The 27,118-nt window shown below is 48.9% G+C and overlaps 1 protein-coding gene across 1 annotated transcript in view; it reads left to right on the plus strand.

Annotated features, from left to right (window-relative positions):
* The first annotated feature begins 5,811 nt into the window (after positions 1–5,811).
* Positions 5,812–27,118, plus strand: part of SIN3B (SIN3 transcription regulator family member B) — a 41,029-nt gene continuing 19,722 nt past the window's right edge. The window contains 8 exon segments of the mRNA XM_023763293.1: positions 5,812–5,930; positions 6,182–6,288; positions 7,469–7,622; positions 13,593–13,793; positions 15,616–15,762; positions 17,695–17,838; positions 25,588–25,710; positions 26,981–27,070. Of these exon segments, the coding sequence (XP_023619061.1) occupies positions 5,826–5,930; positions 6,182–6,288; positions 7,469–7,622; positions 13,593–13,793; positions 15,616–15,762; positions 17,695–17,838; positions 25,588–25,710; positions 26,981–27,070 (1,071 nt within the window). The 5' untranslated portion in view covers positions 5,812–5,825.

Here is a 27,118-nt window from a genome sequence, read left to right on the forward strand (position 1 = left end):
AATCTCTTAGGAATAAAGTCATTCTCCTACATAACCACACACACACCTTTAAAAACTGATAATCATTATGTAACATCTTTGAATAGGCATCCCTAATTTTCCTAATTAGCCCTAAAACATATGTTATAGCTGTTCCTTTCCAAATGGGACCCAATCAAGATTAGTTCATGCATTGTATTTAGTTGTTTTGTCTCTTTAGTCTCTTATATTCTAGAGCTGGAGTCAGCAAACCACAGCCTGTGAGCCTGCCACCTGTTTTTGTGAATAAAGTTTTATTGGAACATGGCCACGTGCATCATTTACATAGTGCCTGTGGCGACTTTCATGCTACAGTGACAGAAAATGTATGACCCCAAAGCCAAAAATACTTGTCATCTGGCCCTTTACAGGAAAGTGTGCCACGCCTGGCCTTAGACTTGATTAGATTCAGGGTAAATATTTTTAAAATAGACTTTTTCTTTTAGAGTCGTTTTAGGTTCATAGCAAAATTGATTGTAAGGTACAGAGAGATTTCCCATATGCACCTGCCCCCATACATGCATAATTCCCCCCATGATCAGCATCCCCCACCAGAGTGATAAAATTGATGAACCTACAATGACACATCATCATCACACTATAAACATTTTTGACAAGATTACTTTATCAGAGTATTAGTTACTTATTGCTGTACTAGAGGCCCAGTGCACGAAATTCATGCATGGGTAGGGTTCCTAGCGGCTGCTGGCTGCCGGCCGGGAATTCCCCCCCCCCCCCCGCCTGCCGCCACCGCCGGCTGGGTCCTCCCTTCACACCTGCCTTGGCCTGGTGCCGGCTGCACCATCCCACCGTAGTCCCACTCTCATCAGAGTCCATTGGGGTCAGCGGCACCTCCACTGCTGCCCGCTGCCAGCGCCATGTTGCTGACGCCCACCATATTCCGCGCTGCCCCCTGGTGGTCAGCGCATGTCTAACTCCCGGTCGGTCAAACTCCCACCCATGGGGACAATTTGCATATTAGCCTTTTATTATATAGGATAACAAGTTACCACAAATCTGGCAGCTGAAAATAACAGCCATTTATTATCTCACAGTTTCTGTGGGTCAGGAGTCAGGGTGCACTATGGTTGGGTTCTCTGTGCAGGTTCTCTGTGGGGGCTCATGGAGAAGCCGAGAGCCCTCTTCTACACTCATTCAGTTTGTTGGCAGCATTGAGCTCCTCGTAGCTCTAGGCCTGGGGACCTCAGCTCCTAGAGGCTGTCCCTCTCCCTAGGCAGTTCACAGGCTGGTTTCTCCTTCAAGGCCAGCAGGGATGCACCGGCTTGCTGCTTTAAGACTCTGCCTCTAGACTGTCTTTTAAAGGATGCTCCTGATTAGGTCAGGCCCACCCAACACAATCTCCCTTCTGATGAACTCCCCATCAACTCATTTGAGACTGTAAATACACCTGCAAAATCCCTTCGCCTTAGCCATGGTGGCATAGCCTAATCTCAGGAGTGGCATGCATTGTCCTCCCAGGCCCCACTCACCCTCCAGGACGGGGGATTCGGCGGTACCAGGGTGTGCACAGCAGGGCCGAGAGTCCCGGTGTCCAAATTGGAATTCTGCCACAACACGTGATTCCGGACTTTAGAGATTTGGGTCATAAAGTCTGCCACCTGGGAAGACTGGATTAAAACAGGACCTTTTGATCTTGTCTTTTTTTAAAATATATTTTTATTGATTTCAGAGAGGAAGGGAGAGGGAGAGAGAGATAGAAACAACAATGATAAGAGAGAATCATTGATCGGCTGCCTCCTGCACACCTCACACTGGGGATTGAGCCTGCAACCTGGGCATGTGCCTTTGACCAGAATCGAACCCGGACCCTTTAGTTCCCAGGCTGACGCTCTATTCACTGAGCCAAACCAGCCAGGGTTGATCTTGTCTTCTTAACCTCGCCAAAATACTGTCTAAGAAAAGACCTACTTAAGAATCTTACCTTAATGTTAAATTTTACAACATGTAAGGAAATTTGTGTTCCAATGCTGGTCTTTCTAAACTGTCAACTCTAAGGTTTTCAACTTAATCTGTGTAGATGAAAATGGTAAAAAAAAATATTTAGCTTGGAAACTTGTTATGCTTTCTAAAAATAAGAATGAAAAGATGTATGTGTACCATTGTCCACATGTTGACACATGCACATACACATACACATACAGGTTCAGGAATAGCATGGGGGGCAGGAAATATTGTTGTGATCATTATGGGAAAATACCTCCTGCTACCCAGGGCACTTAACCTAATCTAGTGGGGGTTGAGGAAGGCTTCTTGGAGGAGGTGTCATTCTAGCTGAGTTCTGAAGGATGTATGCATGCACCAACACACACACACACACACACACACACACACACACACACACACACCCCTAAGGTGGGACTGGCCTGTGGTTGCCTATTCTCCAAATGAGTGAGAGCTTCCTCTGACCATATGCCATCTATGAAAAGAATAGAAAATGAAAAGAGATCCTTAAATTTTGAATGGAATCGCAATCCTTGGAGGCAGGGAGTATTGTGTGAGGACTCTGTCAGCATGTCAGAAGCTTATACATGCCATTGGTTCTCCAAGACAGTGACTTGGTAATAGATTGCCAGGTGGCATTGGTGTGAAAAGGACTATCGGGGCATCTGGTGGCCCAGTCCACCTTAGCTGCTGTTCCTACAGGAATGTGCTGAAACCTTGCGGAATTCCTTTCTGGGCTGGGAGCCATGGGCTGCTTCCTTCGCCCTCAGCCCGACTTCCACCCAGCATCTTATCCTCTGTGTTTTACCTTCTAAATAGCGCTCCCTTCCACCCCGTCCTCTCCACCTTCACTGCTCCCATCCTGGTCTAAGCCACCATCGTCCTTTGCCTAAGGCAGGGGTGGGGAACCTTTTTTTCTGCCCAGGGGCATTTGGATATTTTTAACATCATTCTCAGGCCATACAAAATCATCAACTTAAAAATCGGCCTGCTATATTTGGTCAAACATTTAATTAATTTACCCCTAATGCCTTGGCTGGGCCAGACCAAATGATTTCACAGGCCTTATAGGGCCCTCAGGCCTGGTGTTCCCCACCCCTGGCTAAAGGATGAAACAGCCTCTTTGCATTCACCCTCGAATCCCCTCCAATCACTTCCCAGCAGAGCAGCCAGAGTCCTTTGCTTCCAAATTCAAAGCTGCTCAAACACCTCTTTGCATAAGTTCCATGCACAATTTCTACCAGTGTGACATGCCAAGAACAAAATTCTTAACTCATCCCATCAGGTTCAGGGGTGGGCAAACTTTTTGACTGGAGGGCCACAATGGGTTCTTAAACTGGCCGGGGGTTGGGGGGGGGGGGGGACAAAAGCATAGATGGAGTGTTTGTGTGAACTAATATAAATTCAAAGTAAACATCATTACATAAAAGGGTACGGTCTTTTTTTTTAGTTTTATTCATTTCAAACAGGCCGGATCCGGCCCGAGGACCGTAGTTTGCCCACGGCTGGTTAAGTGGTCTGCCCCCTCTGGCCTCTCCACACTTATCCTGCAGTCCCAAAACATCGGGTTTTTTTTTCTTTTTTAGTTCAAATGTGCCGCATTTCTTCCCATCTCAGGGCTTTGCACTGCTGTTCCCTCTGACCTTCATGGTGAATGCCTACATCTTCAGAAGCTAGCATGCCGCTTCCTCTGGGAAGCTTTCTTCATCCCTTCCTAGCCTGGGTTAAGTCCCTGCGGTGGCAGGGGATATTTTCCCCAAATGGCAAGATTTCCTGTCCCCCATGCTGTTCCAGACCCTGGCCACTCCCCAGCTTCTAGAATCTGTTTGTCCTTAACTTGCATTTGGGAGGGACTTGGTCATAGCCACTATGGAGAGACTGCAATGGAAATGATCCCGTGTGACCTGAAAGACTAGATCAGAAAAGGAGATATTGTCTACGGCTTCCACCTGGCTCAGTCGCTCCTCTCCTCAGTACGACTGCGCTGGGAACCCAGCTGCCATGTGGGGGAGCTCGGGCTGCATGGAGAGGCCACAGGCAGGTGCTCCTTGCAGCAGCCCCAGCGGACAGCTAGCAGCAACTGACAGACAGGTGAGTGAGTAAACCTTCAGAGGACTCCAGCTCCAGCCTTCCAGCTACCCACCTGACACCAAACCTGCCCAAACTGCAATTATTGGAGAACAAAATAAATGTTGTAATTCTACATCCCTAACTCTTCAAGAAATGGGGTGGCTTGCCCTAGCCGGTTTGGCTCAGTGCATAGAGCGTTGGCCTGGGGACTGAAGGGTCCCAGGTTCGATTCCAGTCAAGGCACATGCCAGGGTTGTGGGCTCGATCCCCAGTAGGGAGCGTGCAGGAGGCAGCCAATCAATGAGTCCCTGTCATCATTGATGCTTCTATCTCTCTCTTCCTCTCCTTTCCTCTCTGAAATCAACAAAAATATTTTTAAAAAAAGAAATGGGTGGCTTGTTACACAGCCACAGTAACTGGAATATAGTAACTTATATTTGTACCTTCTCTTTAAAGTATCTGTTATAGTTGAAATTTTACTTGTGTGTGTGTGTGTGTGTGTGTGTGTGTGTGTGTGTGTGTTTATTTGATTCCTATCCTTGAAAGATTAAAAGCTCGAGGAGGCCAAAAGCCTTGTCAGTTTTGTTCACTTTTCTATTCCTGACACCTACACTCATTACCAATGTATTCTCAGCTTTCCCACACCTCTTCACATATAAAAACAGCTGTCATTTGGTCATTGATTGTATGCTCATTCATTTGATAAATGCTCACGGATGGGGCTCTGTGTCAGGAATTTATGATGAAGCATGAAAAGATAATGTCTATAAGGGACTATGGGAGGGCAGAGAAGGGGTCAGTTTGATGGTGTTTTGAAGGATGCATAGGTGTTCTCTGGGTAATGAAGAGATAGAACACAGCTTCTGGCAAGGGAGATGGTATGTGCCAATGCATGGGGCCAGGAAGCAGGCAGGCATTAGCAGGAAGTTCTGCACACATAGAGTGTGGATGAAAAATTCTTCAGGAAATGGTTCGTAAGGGCCAGGTTCTGATGGCCTTCAATGCTGGGTGTAAATGTTTATAATTCAACACACACACACACACACACACACACACACACACAATAGGAAGACTTTGAAAGTTTGGAAGCAGCTGTAAAATTATCCCAGTTCTTGATAGCACCAGGACTGGGAAAACTGGTTAAGTGGCTCCTGAACTGGCCCAGTGGGGAAGTGATGGAGCTAGGACTAGGGAAATGAAGATAGGAGGAGAGGAACTATGGCAAAAGCCACTTAGCAAAATTTCACCGCCTAGGGCCCTGTGTTCAGCTGCCCTGTCACAGTGTTACATCAACCCTAGAAAGCAGGGGTCCACCAACATTTTTTTAGTAAACATATCAGGTTCTACAAACCTCAGGATCTGTCTCACCCACTCATCCTACTGCTGCAGCGCAAAAGCAGCCAGAGATGATGGGCAAATGCGGGGGCGTGCATGTGTTCCAATAAAACCACAGACATTGCAATATGAATTTCAGGATTTTCACGTGTCACGAAACAGTCTTCTCTTCTGGGCTTTTTCTAACTTTTCCAAAATGTAAAAATCATTCTGAACTTGCTTGCGAAGTCGGGCAAAAGCAGGTGGCAGGGCTTGGTTTACCCACCAGCGCTGTAGCAGGCGCTGCTTAGCACTTAGGTAGGTTTCAAGGCTAAGAGCTTACACAGCGAGGCCCCGCCCTCCCTGGCACCCAGGCCACGCCCCCCATGGCGGGGCGGGGCGGCGCATGCGCGTCCTGCCGGCGGGCGGGGGCGGGGCGGACCGCGGCTCTGACTTCCAACATGGCGCACGCTGGCGGCGGCGGCGGCGGCCCCGGGGGCCGGGGGCTGAGTGGCGCCCGCTGGGGTCGCTCGGGCTCCGCGGGCCACGAGAAGCTGCCGGTGCACGTGAGTGGCGCCCTAGCCCTCCCTCGGGAACCCCGTCGTCCGGCCCCGCGCCCCCAACCTGGGCCCCGCCCGGCCCCACCTCGGCCCCTCCTCCGCGCGGCCCGGGACCGCAGACCCCTGACCCCTCCCTTGGGTCCCCCTCGGAGGTCGGCCCGGCCCGTCCCCCTCCCCGCCAGAGACTTGCGTCCCCAGTTCCCTGCACCGACCCGGGCCCATGGGGATCCTCCCCCACCCCTTCCCCTTCCTCGCAGGTGGAGGACGCCCTCACCTACCTGGACCAGGTGAAGATCCGCTTCGGCAGCGACCCTGCCACGTACAACGGCTTCCTGGAAATCATGAAGGAGTTCAAAAGCCAAAGGTACCTGCGGGGCCCCTCCCCGCCCCGGGGGGCGCCGACGGCCGAGCCAGTGGCCGTGCCCCAGCTGCGTGACCTTGCACAGGTTGCCGAACCTCTGGAAGCCTCAGTTTCTGCGAAAAACAAACAAAAAAACAAACGAGAGAGTAGAGTCTTCCTTTGTGGAGCTGTTATGGGGGTTCCTGGAAGGAGGGCAAGTATGGGGGTGAGGCGAGAGAGGCCAGTCCGACCAGCAAAGAGCCTTTCTGCAAAAGGTTGATTTTTTTTAAAAATGAATTTTTTTCATCCAGGACTTTAAAAAAATAATTTTAAAGCACTGCATTCAAATGTTACTTGTCTTGATTATTGACTGTTTGGGCGCCCTCTCCCCCTTAAATCTTGTCCCCAAGGGGAGTTGTCTCACTCACATCATCCCAGTCCCAGGCCTGCGAGGAAGTTATGCACATAAAATGCTTAGTAGGGGAACTGGCATTTTGGAAGGCATTTAAAACACATTAGCCGAGTTTGTAGGCACAGAATCAGGAGGGTTAGAGGTCCGTGGGGGACCTCACAGCCATGCCCTTGTGTGACAGGAGGCCCACAGAGGCTTAGGGGACAGTGTCAGGATTAGAACTTGGGTCCTCTGAGTCTTAGGTTCTCGGTGATCACATACCTGCCATGCTGCTTCTCCCTCTGAGGACACATGCAGGGCCTGGTTTCTTCCACCAAGGCCTTGACCCTAGCTGCAGCCACAGGGGAGACCCCATCCTGCCCCTCGAATTCTTAAGCGATTCCCATACGTGTAGGGCCGTTGGTATTTATGCATTGTAATCAGTTGCTGGGATCAGCTGCTATGTCATAGTTGAGCCCCAATTCATTTAAAATAAGGGAATTTATCTCATCATTTAGGGGGCTTGAAGTCCAGGACTCACAGTCACTCTCCTGCCATTCTTAGCACTGAGTTACAGGTGCTTGGAGTGTTTTGGGGAGCTGTGCTGTGTGACTGTTCTGTGGTTCTCTCCAGGGGCACAGGGAGCCCAGGCCTGGCTGCTCTGGAAGTAGATCACTGTCAGCAGATTCACCCCAGTCACATTAGGGTGCTTTGTGGTCAGTAGCTGGTTACATGGCACTGTCATGGGAGTCTAGAATAGATTTTACTTTTGTTTCCCGGGACGCCTTTGCCCACTCATGATCTTTATTCCAGCATCGATACTCCTGGAGTCATCCGCCGAGTCTCACAGCTCTTCCACGAACACCCTGACCTCATTGTTGGATTCAACGCTTTCCTTCCCCTTGGGTACAGAATCGACATTCCCAAGAATGGCAAGTTAAACATACAGTCGCCTCTGTCCAGCCAGGTATGCTGCTGCAGTGGGTTGGGTGATCTTGGCCTTAACACAGCCTTCACTGGTTCTCCGGGACTCAGGTCGGACAGTACATCTTGTGTATTGTATTGCTGGAAAACCAGTGACAATCAGTCTTTTTCTAGACATGCTAATCCTAGCACAAATCAAAATAGATAGAAACACCTATACAGGCAGCGTCTGCTTCCCAGATTGATCCGTTTGGAGGGGCTGTGCTTGTGAATGTCTGGGAGGCATTCTCTTATACTGTTTTATGTCCGGTCATAATAACCGCATCCTCATGGCCAAACTCTTGCCCTGAGGCCTTCCCTGTGAGGGCACCAGGCAGGTCACGCTTGTAGTTGGGCATGTAGTCACTCTGATCACCCTGGGTGCCACCCACAAAATGAAGCAGTTGCAATGTGGGCGTTAATGGCCATTTTTATAATTACCAGCAGAGTCATTGGCTCAGCTCAGGCTTGTGGCTTTGGTCTCTTCTCTCGGGGACAGCTTGCTGTCTCCTTTATCTGGAATCCGAAAGCCTGTTTGAGCCTTACTTTTATAAAGTCATTATTGTTTTCCCCACCTCGGCCCTGTTGCCATATAAGGTATAACGTTTAGCTGTGGGTGCCGGGGGTAGGGGGTGTCCAGAGCAGTGAGGGATGTTTAGTAGTGTCCCTGACTCTACCCACTAGGTCCTCACCCAGTGGAGACAGTCAGAAATGTCACCAGACATCGCCAAGTGTCTCCTGAGAGTAAAATTGCCCCTGATGAGTATACTGGTCTAAGTGAACCTGCTCTTACAACGTCCTCCATCGCTGTCCCGGGGGTTCTAATGGGGAAGGTAAAAATCTACTGTAGGAAAGCATTTTGCAGGTTTCTCTGATGAAGGGGTGTCCTTTTAAAGGGGGGAGTCCTATTTGAAAGGAGAACAGTGAGAGGCCTACATAAGTTCCACCTTCAGTGTGTTGTCGCATTAAAGCTGAGGAGCACATCTCAGTTTTATAAAGGAACTTGGAAGCCTGTGGCTGCTGAATTCCAAAGAGCTTCCATTTCACATTTTCAAATGGAGCCGCAGGATCCAGATGTGGGACTCATGCCTCCAGACAGTAACAGCCTTGGCAGGATTGACCTTTGAAATAGTCACAGCTGGGGGAGGAACCCAAGCCCACTAGCAGTAGTGTGCACAGAGCACTGTGAGTCTGAAGTGCCCTATAAACTCAGGTGTCATTACCATCATTTGCTGAGAAAGAGCAGGATGGACGTTCTGAATCGTGCTCACTCTGTGGACACGGCCTTTCTCAGTCCCTGCCTGTGGGAGTCCCTCTGCTCTGGGGCTGGATCTCCACATGAACTGCCCAGCGGTGGCCCTGCCCAAATCGCCACGGGGCCCTGCTGTTCCACACTCCAGGGAGGGCTCTTGTAGAGAAAACAGACCAGATCAGTCTTGTCTCCCCCTGGCTCCCTCAGGAGTCGAAGGTTCATTAACTTGAAGAAAGGCGGGAGAGAACTTAGTTAACAGCCACTTAAAGGGCTTTATAGTCTGGTTTCAGTGGGAAGAAGCCACATCCAGGGCCTGCTCCCTCAGCTGGAGAGGTGCATTCTGGAACACGCCAGCCCACACAGCTTCAGTCAACACTAAGGACCAGCAGGGTTGTTAGCCTCCTTTGTTGGTAGTCCTCAATGCCAGGCACAAATGACATGGCTTCCTGGCTTCCTGGAGTTCTTTGAAGGCTAGAATAGCTGGAGATCTTTACAGGATTCCCTATACACCAGGGCCCTGGTGACTTTTCAGAAATTGGTTTTTATAGTCTTCGCTGTTTTGAAGTACAGCTTTATTCTTTTCATTTTTCACTTTTTCATGAATCCTGTCAACTACAGACAAGGAGAGAGTAGCTCTGAGGTGCTGAGGAAGAAAAATAAGGGTGCTCCAGCCTTTGGGGAGCCCTTCGTGTGGGGTTTCTCAGCCTTGGCACCATTACCTTTGGGGCTGGATTATTCTTTCTCTTGGAGGCGTCCTGTGCACTGTAAGGCTCTGAACAGCATCTCTTCTCCACCCACCTGATGCCAGCAGCACTCCCTCCTCCGGTATGACAGCTTAAAACCGTCTCCGGACATTGCCAAGTGTTCCGAGAGGCAGCATCACCCCAGCTGAAAACACTAGTCTATAGAGGAGGACTGACGGGCATGTGCCATGATGAGGGAAGCGTGGCCAAAGGGGGCCAGGGACCATGGTGGGAAGAACGTCCCCTTGCTGGGGCCACAGCCTGCTGAGTCGGCACCATTTTGGATCTGGTCATCTGGGCCTCATTTGTCACCTCACCTCTGCAGAGTCCCTCCACTGTCACCTCCACGTCATTCTCACACCACACTTTTTTGTATATTTCAGAGTAGCAAAGGCAGGGAAAAAATTTAAAAACCACTGTTTCTTGTTGATTTGCCTTCCCTGGAAAACTAGGAGTCCTCCTGGTCAGGCATGACCCTCGTCTGTCGTCGTCATGACCGTGGCCTCCTTTTGGCACATGTTGTCGGGGAGAAACGATGTCAGTGGGTCCCCTTGAGGGCAGATTCTGTCATCTCAGAGCTGACTTTTATGCTTGGCTGGGATGAAAGCCAGCTAGGACAGAGACAAAAAGATAAACCTTTAGGTGCCACTTGTAAGAAAGTGGCCCTATTGCATTCAAAGGGAGGCCTGCTTTCCACTTTCTGGGGAGAGTCATTTGGAAGTTCAGACACTTCCTGGCAGATCATCTCTGTGCTTAAGTCACTCACAGAGTAAATATAGACATCTCCTGTGTGAGGCCTTAAGGTTTATTGGAAGTTCTAGCTCTTGAGGTGCTTGCTGCGATACAGATGGACAGATAGGACGTATGAGGGAGTTCAGCACTGCAGGCGAAAGGTGGCAGGGGCAGGGCTTGAGGAGGGCATCAGGAGCCGTGCCTGTGTGTGGGTAGGGATGGGAGTCTCCCTGGTGGTAGGGTAAAGGCCTGAGGTAGGAATGAGTGGGTGTGCTTGAGAAATGTCCAGAAACCCAGTGGGTTTGGGACATGAAGGCTAGAGGGTGGGCTAGAGAGACAGGAATGTGGGGAGTTGGTGGGGAGTTCAGGAAGGCTCATCAGTGTCTAGGAGGCGTTCTAACTGTGCCTAGACCAGGCCAACCCCAGCTGGCAGAGAAGAGAAAAGACTGGATTGTTCCAGAAGGTTCAGACCAAGAATTGGCAAACTATGGTCCTTGGGCCAAAGCCAGCTTGTTTTTGTATGGCCAGTGGTTTCTGCATTTTCTGAACGTTACATTTAAAAATATTTTTAATTGTAATATTTACAAAACAAAATTCATCATTATAACCATTTAAAAGTGTCCAGTGGTTTCTTAATATATTCGCAATATCGTACAACTACCACCATATTCCTGAACATTTCTATCACTCCAAAAAGATACTATACCTCCCAGTTCTCCCCTGGCAGCCACTAATCCACTCCTCTCCCTGTGGATTTGCCTGTTCTGGATATTTCATGAAAATGGGATCACACACTATACGATCTTTTGTGTCCGGCTTCCTTCACTCAGCATGGCGTTTTCAAGGTTCATCCATGTTGTACTGGAGTGTCTATGAACCAGAGCTTCATTCCTTTTTATGGCCGAATAATATTCCACCGTATGGATGGACCACATTTTGTTCATTCAGCTGACAGACACTTGGGTTGTTTCCACTATTGGTGATTTTGACACCTGTTTTCAGTTCTTTTGGGCTGATACCCGGGAGCAGAATTGCTGGGTCACATGGTAACTATGTTTAACTTACTAAAGAAATGCCAGACTGTTTGCTATAGCCACTGTACCATTACTGTCTGGCCCATTTTTTGGAGCCCTCGTCTCTAGGGATGGTACTCTGTCTTGTCACAGTGGCTCACTCCAGGGGGGTGAAAGAGTAATGTGGTGCTTGAAAATGCCCCCTCGGAGTGGAGTCATGGGGAGCTTCGGGTGAGAGCACAGCCTTCTGTAAAGCAAACCCTGACCCAAGGCTGCTCCCTCTCCCTGCTCCTTCCATCTTCCACTGGGAGGTAATGAGGAGCACCCCCAGAGTGTCTTAGAATGAACTCCACTGCCCAGGAGAAGTGGTGTTTAGAATTGTGACTGCTCTGGATCTGTTGTGTGTCTGCTTTCCTTGGCTCAGACTTTCTAGAGTTGCCTCTGCACCCACTGTTATGAGCTGAATTGTGTCCCTTTCCCAAATTCCTACATTGAAGGCCTAACCCTCAGTGTGTTAGAATGTGACTGTATTTGGAGATAGGGTTTTTACAGTGATAATGACCCCTAATCCAATCTGACTGGTGTCCTGAGGAAATTTGGACACAGAGAGACCCAGGGTTGGGGGTGCACACAGAGAGACACCGCGAGAAGGCGGCCATCTACAAGCTAAGAGGCCTCAGGAGAAACCAACCTCCAGACTTCCAGCCTCCAGAACTGTGAGGAATAAGTTCCTGTTATTGAAGGTGTCCAGTCTGCGGTATTTTTTTTTTAAATATATTTTGATTTTTTTACAGAGAAGAAGGGAGAGGGATAGAGAGCTAGAAACATCAATGAGAGAGAAACATCGATCAGCTGCCTCCTGCACACCCCCCACTGGGGATGTGCCCGCAACCAAGGCACATGCCCCTGACCGGAATCAAACCCAGGACCCTTCAGTCAGCAAGTCGACGCTCTCTCCACTGAGCCAAGCCAGTTAGGGCCAGTTTGCGGTATTTTGTTATGGCATCTCCAGCAGATTAGTACACCCACCCAGCTGATGGGCAGTGTGCCCAGCAGTCCCCATCCCGCTCCAGAGCCTTTTGGTCAGGGGTTGGTGCAGGTGGGGTGCTGGGTGCCTGGGCGATGGGAACAGTAGACTCAGTTTGTTCCTTCATCTGTTCATCTGATCATTCCCCAGCAGTGGAGGAAGCCTGCTCTGTCCCAAGCTCTGTTCCAGGCACTGGGGATATAGTTGTGAACAAAGTAGAGTCTCTGTCTTCATGATGTTTGCCATCTGGTCAGGGTGGGCAGACAAAATAAGTACAATATGCTACAGTAAGAGAAAAACAGCAAGAAAGGGGCTCAGAGTGCTGGGAGACGGGCATTTAGTTGGGCACAGGATGGTTCCAGAAGACTGCCTGAGAGACAGCCCCTGCCTGCTGGGGACCTGCAGGATGCCGAGGGTCACTCCTGACGGCCCGGCTGCTGTCAGTGGCAGAGGGAGGCTGTCATCAGAACCACACCCAACATTCCAGTTTAGAAACATAAATATCACCTTGGGCATCGGTCCTGTCCCACTAAGAACCAGGATTCAGAGTGCACAGGAGAGAGACGTGTGTGTCTGTTTTTTTATTTGTATTGATGGGAACACACAAATGAAGGGCGTGCTTGATGACTGGTCAGGGCCCATCTCTGCTCTCAAGTGACTTGCCCTGTGCTTAATACCAAAAGTCCCGCAGTCCCATGTGGCCTGGACAGTGGGCCCCCCTTATCGGCAGGGTCCCAGTTTTATACCTGCTAAGAGCAGGTGCTTTTACAACTGAAAACAATCTCACTGAAATGGGCTGACAAAGTGTAGGAAGATTTATTTTATAAAGAGGTCGAAAATCCACTCTGAAAAGGATTAAGCAATCCACATTTTACACATTTCTTGCAAATGCTAATTTTTTAAGTGTAGAGTGTTTCTGAAACCTTCATGTTCTCTGAATCAGTTGGAAAGGATCAGGCGGAGGCGAGTTCATAAGACTTGCCCAGGAGAGCACAGGCCCACAGAAGGCCCAGGAGGAGCCATCTGCTTGTTCTGTGGGCTCCCCCATCTGCATTCCTCCCCCCAGGCCCAGCACCTTTTTTCTGCATCTAATTGAAATACTTGGCTTTGTGCGAGGTTTTGCCTTTTCTCATACAGATAGTGGCGTTTGGTCACAATCTGTTCCTGGTGTCGGGCCGACAGTCACTTACTGTCATATTGTTGTCAGGAGAATTCGCACAACCACAGCGACTGTGCTGAGAACTTCAAACAGCAGCTGCTGTACAAGGAGGACAAACCCCAGGTGCCCTTGGAGTCGGACTCTGTGGAGTTCAACAACGCCATCAGCTATGTGAACAAGATTAAGACCCGCTTTCTGGACCACCCTGAGATCTACAGGTCATTCCTGGAGATACTGCATACTTACCAGGTAAGAGCCTCACTCAGGCCACATCTCTCTGCAGCTCTTCCCGGTGTAATCCAATGTCAGGTGCATTTTCTTGTCTGAATTCATGGAATCCTGTAAAAATCTGGTAAGCTCTTGTTTTTGCATTAATTTTTTTTACTGTGATAAAATACAGATAATGTAAAACTTAGCATTTTAACCATGTTTAAGTGTCCAGTTCAGTGGCATTAAGTACATTCACATTGTTGTGCAGCCATCACCACTATCCTGCTCCAAAGCTCTTTTCATCTTGTAAAACTGAAACTCTGTCCCCATTAAACACTAACTTCCCATCCCCTTTTCCAGCCACTGGCACCCACCATTCTTTCTGTCTCCATGAATTTTTTGACTCCTCTAGGGACCTCACCTAGTGGGATCATAGGCCAAATAATATTCCATTGTGTTGATGGAACAGATTTTGTTTATCCATTCATCTTTTGGTGGACATTTGAGTTGCTTCTACATTTTGGCTGCTTTGAACATGGGTGTACAAATACCTATTGGAATTTGGTTTGGTTATGGTTTTAATATACTCCTTGAGGCAGCTCTGTACCCAAGGAAACATACATCAGAAGGATTAAAAAAGAACCTAAGGGGATGCTCTTGTTCTAAGACGACTTCGTTATTGTTTAGGCCACACAGCTTCTTTTATTTCTGCTGAGTACAGTTCTGCGGGCACTGAGGCCGCAGAGGTGAATGGTTGCTGCTGCTTAGGAGTTCAGTCTAGAAGTGGGAGAAACTTGAGATGATGAGGGTGGAAAAAAAGGGAAATGCAAAGAAGTATGTCAGGGTAAGTGGTTGCCAACCATGTAAGGTCAGGGAGAAGATACTCAGGTTGAATCTTGACAAATGGGCCAGAACCATCGGATAGACAGGTACAGAGAAAGGATGGGCTCTCGTGTTGGGAACAGCCCACGCAAAGGCCCAGGGGTCAGAAGGAGACTTAACAGGAAGCACAGGCAGGCAGTGGTGAGGGACATCTGTGTCATGTAAGGGCTTGGACGTCATCCTCTTCCAGACATGGAGTTTCTGACACCTTTTATTTTTCTAAGCAGCAGAACCCACTTTAAAAAATGAAATCTTCTGCCCTGACCGATTTGGCTCAGTGGATAAAGCGTTGGCCTGTGGACTGAAGGGTCCCAGGTTCAATTCCGGTCAGGGGCATGTACCTTGGTTGCAGGCACATTCCCGGTGGGGGGTGTGCAGGAGGCAGCTGATCGATGTTTCTCTTTCATCGATGTTTCTAACTCTCTATCCCTCTCCCTTCCTCTCTGTAAAAAATCAATAAAATATATTTTTTTTAAAAAAATGAAATCTTCTGTACAACCTTGATAAGTGAAATAAAGAAGTAGGATTCTCTTTAGCATAGGTGTGTACGGTCAGATAACATTTGCTCCCTGAAAACGCAGCGGAGCTGTTTTGACACAACAAACTTTTGCTAGTGGTGCTGGCGGTGTGCATGGCCCCATCTGGCTCATGTCTAGTATGTAGTGCTTGTACAGCGGTAAGAACTTGCTTCTCACAGATGAGCGATTGCAGTGGCAGCTGTGAGCATTTGATCTGGGGGTGGGGGCAGTGATGTTTGGGGTCATAGGAGCTTATGGGTCCTTCAAAGATTCCATGGGGTCGTCACAGCTTAGGGGCTGGAAGAACCATTATAGAGAGGAGACTGGGAGGTGTCTGTTCTGTTAATGGTAATGGGGAGGCAGAGAAGTTCGATTTATTTATCTAAGGTCATATTGATGGGGCACAGACTCATTCAGAGAAGACTCAATGGTGAAGGTACAGCTTGGTGTCCTCCAACCAGAGCCACTGGGGGTTGGTGCCTGGAACTCATCCCAGAGTTATGACTCCTCACATCTGGCCCAGTATCTGCATTTCAAACAAGCCTCCTGATGACCCAGACCCGAGGCCGTCCGTTTCTTCAAGAGGAGCTAGGAGTCTGAGTTTTTGTGTGAGTTATCTTGATTTTAGAACATGGGCTTGAATTTTTAAAAGACACTGAGGCCCAATGCAAGCAGCGCTGGTAAATTTGGCCGTGTGTCTCTTAGGTCTTAATTCAGATCTTAGCTCTGCCACCTGCGCCCTCAGAGCCCTTTCCCTCGCCCCCCTGAACCTCAGGTTCTAATCTGTAAAATGGCTGTAACACTGGTGGTGCTGCTCCTGGATTAAATGCAGCTTTCACTAAGGTCACCGACTCACAGTGCTTGCCTTGGGTCAGTTGTGGAGAGCTGGTCCCGTTACCCACCTGCATACAGCTGTCTCATGTGTACCGGGGTGAGCACAGCCAGTCCTGCCCCGATGTGACGCTTGACATTCCTAGAAGTGACCTTGCTCTGGAAATCGCACCCGCCACAGGGCTTATGGGAAAACAGGGTCAGGGCACAACACTGGAAAACTGTTAGCAACACGTTAAAAAAAGGCACCTACTAAAAATGGTAGCGCCATTGTAAACATTAAATGGCTAAGAATGACATAAATACCACAGCACTTGACCTTGGAAAGCCTTGTGGTTCACTCGTGGGTGTGGGAAGGTTGCAGGCTGTAGTGTGGGTCACTGTGAGAGCTGGGAGGAGGTTTCCTGAAATGGCACGAACATTGTAACTCCCGACGGGGATGGCCGGTCGCTCCGAACAGATGTTGAAGGGGGGCAGGTAGATTCCCACACTACTCAGGTCAGCTCGGTGCAATGTTCTGCTCTTGCCCAGGGCTTCTCCCACATAAGCAGTCGTAAAAATCCACACTGCGCTCAGATGATTCCTTAGGACATGTGTCAAGCTCAAACAGATGCGTTTTCAAAACAAATGTTAGAACTGACCATCTCTGGGGACATTCCCAGAACGTGTGTCCCTAAGTCAGGGTGTGCGCCCGTAACGTGGTCATAGATAGCACCACGTTTCCCTGTGCCAGCCTTCCTCTCCGCCTTACGGTTCCCACGTCCTCATTGGAAAAACCAGTCCTTCTCATCTTTGTCGATCTGATGAGCGAAGTGGCACTGTTAGATGTTGTTTTTCTTTAAACATCACCCAGTGTGATCATGGTTTCCTGTGTATAGAGGTGACTTAATTCTCTGAACTGAGTGGTCTTCGCCCGTTTCCCCTTTGTCTTTCACGTGTCCTGGTGGCTTTGGTGGGGGGCGAGGCAGTTATTTTTCCCCGTCTTAAACAGGTGCTACAGGTCAGGATTGAAAACCAGCTTCCCTCAGTGCAGCAGGCCGGGAGGAAGGGAGACATGGCTCGTTCCCTTTGTAGCTGTGGAGTAGGCATACTGATGGGAATGCCCTTCACTCTGGGAGGGCCCCAGCCTCAACGCCTCTTACTTGGTCATATCCTCAGGTGTAGCGTTGACAGGAACTTATTTTTAATATCCAACTTGAGTTTCGCTCTCAGCTTCCTGCCCTCCCAACCCAGGTCCCTGCCGGTCTTTATATTGTTACTTTGAGCTGTGAGTCAGGCCATCTTTCTTCAAGTGTTGGTGACTCTGGTGAACCGTTTTGTTGGCCTTGAAGTGCCTTCCCTTCTCTTTACCCTCTTCCCTTGAAGGCCCAGCACTAGTTCCACACTTCCCTGCCCAGCAAAACATGCTCCCTTGCCCTTGGGAGGGTGGGGACCATGTCCTTCCACGGCTGTGTCCCTGTCCACATCCCCCCACTCTCCTAGCACAGACCCCATCCGAGGCCAGGGCTTAGGCTGTGCTGTGAACTGGGTTCAGACACAAGCACATAGGACTGTTCTCCAGGCAAGGGGGCCCGATATGGGGCACCCCAAGGTGGGCCCCTCTCTCCCAGCAGCCGTCCTTCTGTCTCCACAGTGGTTTGCCTGAATGTCACAGCCTAAGTACCTGGTTCCTTGGCTAACGACTCATTTTCTTTCCCAACAATTGGCAGAAGGAGCAGCTGAGCACAAAGGGCCGGCCCTTCCGAGGCATGTCTGAAGAGGAGGTGTTCACCGAGGTGGCCAACCTCTTCCGGGGCCAGGAGGACCTGCTCTCAGAGTTTGGACAGTTCCTGCCCGAAGCCAAGCGGTCTCTGGTGAGTACAGAGCACCCATCTAGCCCAGGGGCACCTTCTCAGCCAGGGCCCCGTGCCTCAGTGCAGCCCCCAGAGCCAGGCCAGGCTTGTCCAACCCCCAGGACATACTGGCTTCCCCCAGGAGTCACCCAGCATACAGACTCCCAGGGAGGCTCCTATCACAGGCTCCACCTCCATGTCAAGCGGGAGTAGATCCTGAAGAGGGCTTCTCAGTGGACAGTGCCAGATGGCAAGGGCTGCTTTGGTAGGTGGAGACCAGGGGAGGGGACCTTGTATTCCTCCTGACCTTTAGTCCTGTGACAAGGACTGCAGAGCCACCTGCCTTGTAACCAGGGCTCTGTGGGTAGGTGCAGGGGAGGGGCTGGAGGGGGCGGCGGAGGGCTGAGTCTTAGCAATGACAGGAGGCAGAGAGCAGAGGAGGGACGGGGCACAGGGGCTATGAGGACACAGACTGCATTGTTAGTCTGTCTACCCCTGTTGTGGCCCGAGTTTTGCTGGACTACCCTTTCCATTTCCTCTTTTTCATGAACATAAGGTGATTGCTTTTGTTGTTGTTAATCCTCACCCGAGAATATTTTTTCCGTTGACTTTTTTTTAAAATATATTTTTATTGATTTCACAGAGGAAGGGAGAGGGAGAGAGAGATAAAAACATCAATGAGAGAGAATCATTGGTCGGCTGCCTCCTGCATGTCCCCTACTGGGGATCGAGCTCACAACCCAGGTATGTTCACTTGACCAGAATCAAACCTGGGACCCTTCAGTCCGCAGGCCAACGCTCTATCCATTGAGCCAAATCGGCTAGGGCTCCATTGATTTTTAGAGTAAAAGGGAGGAACGTGGGGGTGGGGGAGAGAGAAACATGGATTGGTTGCCTCTCATGTGCTCCCCGACTGTAGTTGGGGGTGGAACCTGCAATCCAGTTGGTGCCCTTGACCGGGAATTGAACCCAAGACCCTTCAGTGCTTGGACTGATGCTCTAACCACTAAGCAACACCAGCCAAGGGACTTTTTTTTAAATTAAAGTAAAATTCACCATTTTAAAGCATACACTTTAGTGGTTTAATACATGTATATGTTGTACAAGCACTACTCTCCAGTTGTTGAACATTTCCATTACCCCAAAAGGAGACTCTGTCCCCATTAGCAGTCACTCTGCATTCTCCTCCCCCAGCTCCTGACAACCACCAATCTGCTTTCTGTATATGGGTTTTCCTGCTCTGGACATTTCATATAAATGGAATTATTTAACATGTGGCTTTTTGTGTCACATGCTGTGACTTCTCTCCCTCAGAATGTTTTCAAGGTTCATCCACGTTATAGCATGTGTCAGTGCATCATTCCTTTCTATGGCCTAGTAATAGTCCATTGTAGGGATGGACCATATTCTTTTTTGTTAATCCTCACCCAAGGATAATTTTTCCATTGATTTTTAGAGAGTGGGAGGGAGGGAGGGGGAGAGGGGAAAAAATCGATGTGGGAGAGACACATCAATTGGTTGCCTCCTGCGCGTGTAAGACGTTGGAGTTGGGGATTGAACCTGGAACCCAGGTACGTGCCCTTGACTGGGAATCAAACCCAAACCCTTTGGTGCGCAGGCCGACACTCTGACCACTGAGCCCAGCCAGGGCTGGACCATACTCCTTTTATGCTTTAGTTGGCACTTGAGTCATTTCCACTTTTTGGCGATTGTGAGTAGTGGTGGTGTGCACATGTGTATAAGGATTTGTTTGAGTCCCTGTTTTCAATTCCTTGGGTCTATACCTAGGAGTGGAATTGCTGAGTCCTGTTGCAACTCTGTGTTTTGGAGGAACTGCCGAACTGTTTTCCATAAGCAGTGGCACCATTTTATGTTCTCACGAGCAATTTCTCCCCATCACCAACACTTGGTAGTTTCCCTTTTCTTTTTAATATATTTTTTTTATTGATTTCAGAGAGGAAGGGAGAGGAGAGAGAGAGAGAAACATCAATGATGAGAGAGAATCATTGATCAGCTGCCTCCTGCATGCCCCACACTGGGAATTGGGCCGAAACCCGGGCATGTGCCTTAACCGGGAATCGGGTCATGAACTCCTGGTTCATAGGTCGATGCTCAACCATGGAGCCGCATGGCCGGGCTCCTTTTTTTTTCTCTTTTTTTTAAATTATAGCCTTCATTGTTGATGTGAAGTGGTATCTCATTGTGGTTTTTATTTTTATTTCTGTGCTGGCTAATGATATTGAACTTTTTTTTTTCATGTACTTATTGGCCATTTGTATCTTCTTTGGAGAAATGTGCATTCAAGTCCTTTGCCCATATTTTAGTTTGTCTCTTTGTCGTTGAGTTGTAAGAGTTCTTTATATATTCTGAACACTAGATCCTTATTAGATATTTTCCTTCATTCTGCGGGTTGTCTTTTTTTTTTTTTTAGTGTCCTTTGATGCACATAAGTTTAAAGTTTGATCAAGTCCAGTTACCTATTTTTTCTTCTGTTGCTCATGCTTTTATTGTCAAATCTAAGAATCTATTGCCAACTCTTCTGAATCAGGAAGGCTTCTCCATGTGTTTTCTTCTAATAGTTTTAGCTGTTATATTTAGGTCGTTGATCCCTTTTGAGTTAGTATTTATATAGAGTGTGAGGTAAGGGTCCAACTTCATTCTTTTGCATGTGGAGATCCAGTCACCCCAGCACCATTTGTTGAAAAAACTATTCTTCTGTTCCCATTGAATGGTCTTGGCACCCTTATTGAAAACCAGTTGGCCATGGTCATATGAGTTTATTTATGGACTTTCTATTCTAATTCATTAATCTCCATGTCTTCCCTTATGCCAGCACCACACTGTCCTGTTTACTGTAGTTTTGTAATAAGTTTGAAAGCCAGAAGTGTGAGTCCTCCAGTTTTGTTCTTTTCTAAGAATGTTTTGGCTATTCAGGGCCCCTTGTAATTTCATATAAATTTGAAGATCAGCTTTTTCATTTCTATGAAAAAGGCCATTGGGATCTTGATAAGGATTGCAATGAATCTTTCAACTGTTTTGGGCCATCTTAACAATAGTAAGCCTTCCAATCCACGAACATGAGCATCTTTCCATCTATTTAAATCTTCTTTAATTTCTTTCAGCAATGTTTTATAGTTTTCAATGTACATGTCTTACACTGCCCTGGTTAAACTTATTCCTAAGTATTACTATTTTTTTGATGCTAATGGAAAGGAAATTTTCTTAATTGCATTTTTGATCGTTCATTGCTAGCATATAGAAACACCACTGCTTTCTGTGTGTTGATTTTGTAACCTGTAGCTTTTCTGAATTCATTTATTAGCTTTGTTTCTGTGCATTTGCTAGGATTTTGTGTGTATCAGATCATGTCACCTGCTAATATAGTTTCCCTTCTTCCTTTTCAATTATAATCCCCTTTTCTTTTTCTTTTTTCTTTTTCTTTTTTTTTTTTTTGGCCTAATTGCCCTGGTAGAACCTCCAGTACTGTGGTGGGAGCAAACATCTTTGTCTTGTTCATGATCTTAAAGCAAAAGATTTAAGTCTTTCACCATTGAATGTGCCGTGAGCTGTGGATTTTTTCATAAACACCCTTTATTGGATTGAGGAAGTTCCCTTCTCTTCCTAGTTTGTTGACTTCCCCTTCCTCTTTTCATTTTTCCTCTCTGTCCTGATGACAACTTGGAGTGTGAGCACAGAAATTGCACACACACACACACTTCACACTTCATCACCACCTCTCGTGGTTTCTGCTTCTGAATGAAGATGCTGTGAGGGCGGTCTCAAAGGGAGGAGATCAGGGGCAGCAGGAGTCTGGGTTTGGATGCCTTGAAGACGCTTGGTCTAGTCAGGCAGACTTCCTGTACGAGGGCTGGGGCTAGTCGCACGTGCCGACCCCCTCTCCCCCCGCCCGTGTCACTGTCTCCAGGACACTTAGTGATATCCCTAAGCAAGGATGCCACCAGGAAACACTTCCTGATTCCAAGTTGGAGAAGCTCTGTGCCTATCAGTGGGGCTGATATTAAGTGCTGGAGCTGCAGCCCATCCTTTCAACCTGCTTGGAGCCCAGTGCATCCTCACTGAACCCTGTGAACACAGCCTGGACCATGGCACTTGCTTAGCCTCCTTGGGCGCTGTAGGTGGGCTTGGCCAGCGCCTCCTGGGCCTTGTTTCCTTCCTGCCTCCTCCTCAGATGGGGACGCGACAAACTGTTGCTCTTCAAGTGCCTTCTGCAAGGCCCGGCATGTGCTCAATGCTCCATCTTTCTCTTCTCGGCAAAAGTCCCTCCTCTTCCTTCTGCATCCCTGGTAGTTCAAGCTGCATCCTGTCATACTCTGAAGCTCCGTCTTGCCCCCTTGTATGCTTTGTAGACCCCTTGGGTCTCATCCTCTTGGATCTGGGCCTTGCATCTCAGCCTTGGCAGCTTTTTCCTTGAATTCTATCTTCGTAGGGAGATAGACACACAGTAATGCCCTGACTGGCCTTCCCAGAGCCAGCCGGCAGCGCTGAGTGGTCCAGGGACAGCCCACCTTCCTGGGAAAGAAGGTCTGGCTGAGTCCCAGCCCACTTTCACTACTCTGGCGGAGGTGAAGGGGCTAGCGATGCGTCCTTCTCCACACCCCAGGGAGGCTCGAGAGAGCAGCCCTGCCTTAACCAGAGATAGTGGGTGCAGTGCCTGGAGCAACAAGGGCTCATAATTGCACACCTTGGTTCTAGTCTCACTTTGTCACCTTCTTGCTGTGGGAGCCTGGCAGGTCACTTTGGGAGCCTCTAGGAAGTGACCCTCTCTTCCTGGGCCAGTTGGAAAATTCCTTAGGGAAGTACCTGGCCCGAGTGAGCCTGGGTCTTTGCTACTGAACCACCCTGGCAGTCAGTATAACAGGTGGAGAATGCTGTCCATTGGGGTTATGGGGGGCATTGCACAACAACAGACAGTAGGTAATTGATAAAATTGTCTGTCTACACTGTTTGTTCCAACTCATAGCAATTTTTGGGCAAGGGTGGTCTTAGTTCTCATGAAATTTCATCTTGATGATGATGATGCTTCAAGCACTGGTGGATGGCCAGTGAGTGGAGCCTCTTGTCCTCTCATGGATGTGGTTGCAGCACCCCCTGGTGAGCATGACTGGAAATTTACAAAATTGGGCATAGATAAAGCCTGTCCTAAAAAATTAAGCATTTCCCCCAGAAAACTGCCTGCCCATCCATTTTTTTAAAATGGCATTTGTTATCAATTCAGTTTTTTAGAGTATACTAGGTGATTAGAGCTACCTTATATATTTAGAAAGATTGAATCAATGTTTAAATTATTAAAAACACCCATGTACAATTTGTTATATAAAGTGAACTTTATATTATGGTCCTTTGTATTAATATTTGGATTTCTATTAAAATTTCGGGAAAAAGAAACCAAGATGAAATTTGATGTTGTCCTAATTAAACCTGACTGTTTGGCCTAGGTCAGAGCTGGCAGATGTTTTCCTGTGAAGGGCCAGGTATCTTGGGCTTTGCAGGCCAGGCATCCTGTGTTGCAAAGACTCAGTTCTGCTGCCCTTTGGTGTGCAGGCCGGCGCTCTATCAGGAAAGCAGCCTTGGACTGTATGTCAAGTGGGTGTGCCTGTGTGCTAATAAAACTTCATTTACAGAAACAGGCGAAGAAGCATGGTGGATATGCCAACCCCCAGCCAAATGGGCTTTGGGTCCATGTAGCTCACGTGTTCATAAATTGGAACTGTTAACTAATGTTAGCTAATGTTGCCCTTCGGCTGGGCAAGCACTGGGTTTCCCCGTTGGCCCCCAATCTCCGTCCCACTCAGTGCATGTCATAGTGCCACTGCCGGTCTCCTTTAGGAATTGGTGTTTTCACCTATTCTTACAGCCACAAAAGAGATGAGAGAGAATTTTCCACTTAATATTCTTAAGAGTAACTGACTCTTTAGATGACTATTCTCCAAAGAAGTTTTTCCCTTAAGGGACAAGTGTGGCCTGTAGTTAACGATAAGATTTTATTACTGTCATTATAATTATTATAAAATAATAGGTGCTCATGAAAAAAATAAGTATCAGTAAGAGTATCAAGTATGAAAAGTAAATTTCCCTTCCTCTCCTCAGTTCCCCAGTCACTGCCCTCAGAGGTCAGCACCCACAGTGTCTTACATTGAGTCCCTCTAGAAATTCCCACTGCATGTGCGAACAGATGTTTATCCTTTTTTTTTTTTAATATATTTTATTGATTTTTTACAGAGGGGAAGGGAGAGGGATAGAGAGTTAGAAACATCGATGAGAGAGAAACATCAACCAGCTGCCTCCTGCACATCTCCCACTGGGGATGTGCCAGCAACCAAGGTATATGCCCTTGACCGGAATCGAACCTGGGACCTTTCAGTCCGCAGGCCGACGCTCTATCCACTGAGCCAAACCAGTTAGGGCTGTTTATCCTTTTTTATTAATCCTCACCTTGAGGATATTTTTTCCATTGCTTTTCAGAGAAAGAGTAACAGGTAGGGAGGGAGAAAATGGGAGAGAGAGGGAGGGCAGGGGAAAACATCGATGTGAGGGAGAGACATCGACTGGTTGCCTCCCACACGCACCCTGACCAGGGCTGGGGAGCGAACCCATAACCGAAGTATGAGGTACGTGTCTTTGACCTCTAGAGTTGAACCCGTGACCCTTTGGTGCTCAGGCCGGTGCTCTAACCACTGAGAACACTGGCTAGGGCTATCCTTTCTGTTTTTTTTTTTTTTTAATGGCATCCTGTTTATTCTGCTTAGATTTTTTTTCTTTTCTGTTTTACGTAACAATGTATCATGTACACTGGTCTCAGGCAGAGACACACAGATGCAGAGCTCACTCTTACCTGGTAGATGCTGCTGTATTTTTGGGGGTGCAGCATGATGTGCTCACCCAGCCCACACTGTGGGCCTATAGCGCGTCCTTTACGTGGTGTCTCCCTGTCCAGATCCCATGTTGGGGTGGGAATGACAACGTGGTGAGTGACTTTGGAGTGCCTCCCCCCGCCCTGCCCACATCCTGCAGGAAAGCTGCAGTCTGTCCACCTTCCTCCACCCACTCCAGCTTTCCAGCACATTCACATAGATGCAAGTTCTCCCAGAAGCGATTTTTTGTAAATGTTGTTAACCCCCAATAGATACCCCACTTGGGAGAAACAGCCCTAACCTGTTCCTTGATGGCTGGTGTAGAGCCTGCGAGTACTGAGTGCTGACACTGCTCATTCATAGGAAAGGATACAGACTTGGCTGGAAACCCACCCCCATCCCCACCCCGTCCCCACCCAGTGACCTGGAGGCTGTCAGCTGCTTCCTCTTGCTGCTGGGGCTCTGTGCGTGCCATTCCCCTTGTCGAAAGTGCTTTTCCCTTCTGGATGCACTTGAACACCAGACCCTCATTATCGGTGGTCCACTGGGTGAGCCCCACACACCCAGGCCCAGCTCCCGTGTTTCACCCTAAGGCCTCCCTCGCCGGTCAGGACCCAGCCTCCATCGGTGCCTTCTGTGAGCCTTCTCCCAGCCTCATGGCGTTTGTCACACTGTCATGATCTGGGTACACGGGTCTCTCCCCAGTAAATGTGAGCATCTCGAGAGTTGGGATCACCTCACATGTAGACAGAGCCCCTGGCCCATGGCAGACAGTGCTCTCTGGAGCCGAGGGCCGAGCTGAAGGCTATTGCGGGCATGCGGACAAGTAGAGAACCAGCACTGATGGGCCCGGCCATGTCCCCCTAACGCTAACCACCTCCTGTGTTTGTGTCCTTAGTTCACAGGAAATGGGCCCTGCGAAATGAACAGTGTCCAGAAGAGTGAGCACGAGAAGAGCCTGGAACACAGCAAAAAGCGCTCCCGGCCCTCACTCCTCCGTCCTGTGTCAGCACCGGCCAAGGTAATCGCCAGCCTCGGGTGTGGATATACGTGTGTGAACCCACGGCAGCCTTGCCTTCTCTGACCTGGGGAGCAGCATTCGCAGGCCCAAGCAAGTAGGCCTGGGCAGGAGGCTGAGTCTAGGCCCTGGTCTGGCTTGAAATGCCCTGGCGGTGGGACCTGGGAAGTCAGCTCACCTCCAAGGGTGCTGCTCCTCTGTTTCCCTGGATCACAGGTAGTTGTGAGGAGTGTCGCCTCCTCCTCGAGAAACCAGAGGTAATGCTCACTCTGCTCCTGGGCACCGTCACGCCTCTGTGATGGGCAGGGCCCATGTACAGTTGTGCAGGTTGGTCCCCGTATCGGGTGCCCCGCTGGGCACCGTCACGCCTCTGTGATGGGCAGGGCCCATGTACAGTTGTGCAGGTTGGTCCCTGTATCGGGGTGCCCGCTGGGCACCGTCACGCCTCTGTGATGGGCAGGGCCCGTGTACAGTCGTGCAGGTTGGTCCCCGTATCGGGTGCCCCGCTGAGGGATGGAAGGGGCTGAGGACTAGCTCCTGTTGCTCTCATCACCCCTGGTAGTGATGTTCTCATTCCATCATTGTTTGTGCATTTACTAGGTGACTTTCTACTGTAAGGAAGGACTTCCCTTTACCCCTTTATTCAGTTACCTGTGTCAATATGAACTCCGGGTTATAATCCATAACTATTAGTTTATCTTGATGCCCAAACTGTCCCAAAATGGGTCAGTACAGCCCTTTCGGAGTGGCTCCTATGTTCCCTTGACACGTTTCCATCATTCTTCAGGCATCGGAAGATGGTTTTGTAGCCTCAGGAGTGTAGCCAAGTTTAGGTCCTAGTCTAGCTTAGAGACAGAAGTCTTCCAGAGCCTTAAAACCTGGGCCTCTGTGGGATCCCACCAGTGCTGTCCTCTTCCTGTCCCTTTCCCATCACTGCATGGCTCACAGGATAAAACAGGCAGGGGAGGGGTTTCTGATATTGTATCCAGTGGCATAGCTCCCTTGCTATTCCAACTTTATGATATTCCTGCCTGTTATCAAAAGCCCTAAGCTGTCGAGACTTAGATTCCAGATTATGGGTGGGGCAGTCCTGTGACCTTCACCCGTCACTAGGTCGTGGAGGTGAGTGGTTCTGAGACGGTCATCCACAGGGGTCCTGGGCAGACCTCATCCAGCACCCAGTGACAGTTCCTGTCAGAACTCAGTGCTGGCCGTGCTGACTCTGACAAAGATGGATGCACAGAGCACTGACAACACGAATTTCTCTCCACAGAAGAAAATGAAACTGCGTGGTACCAAAGACCTGTCCATCGCTGCCGTGGGGAAGTACGGGACTCTGCAGGAGTTCTCCTTCTTTGACAAGGTGACTGGTGGGACTGAGGTTTGCAGAGCGAGAGCTTCTAGGAAGGGA

The sequence above is a fragment of the Myotis lucifugus genome, unplaced genomic scaffold (genome assembly GCF_000147115.1).
Source record: "Myotis lucifugus unplaced genomic scaffold, Myoluc2.0 scaffold_280, whole genome shotgun sequence".
In the NCBI taxonomy this organism is placed as follows: Eukaryota; Metazoa; Chordata; class Mammalia; order Chiroptera; family Vespertilionidae; genus Myotis; species Myotis lucifugus.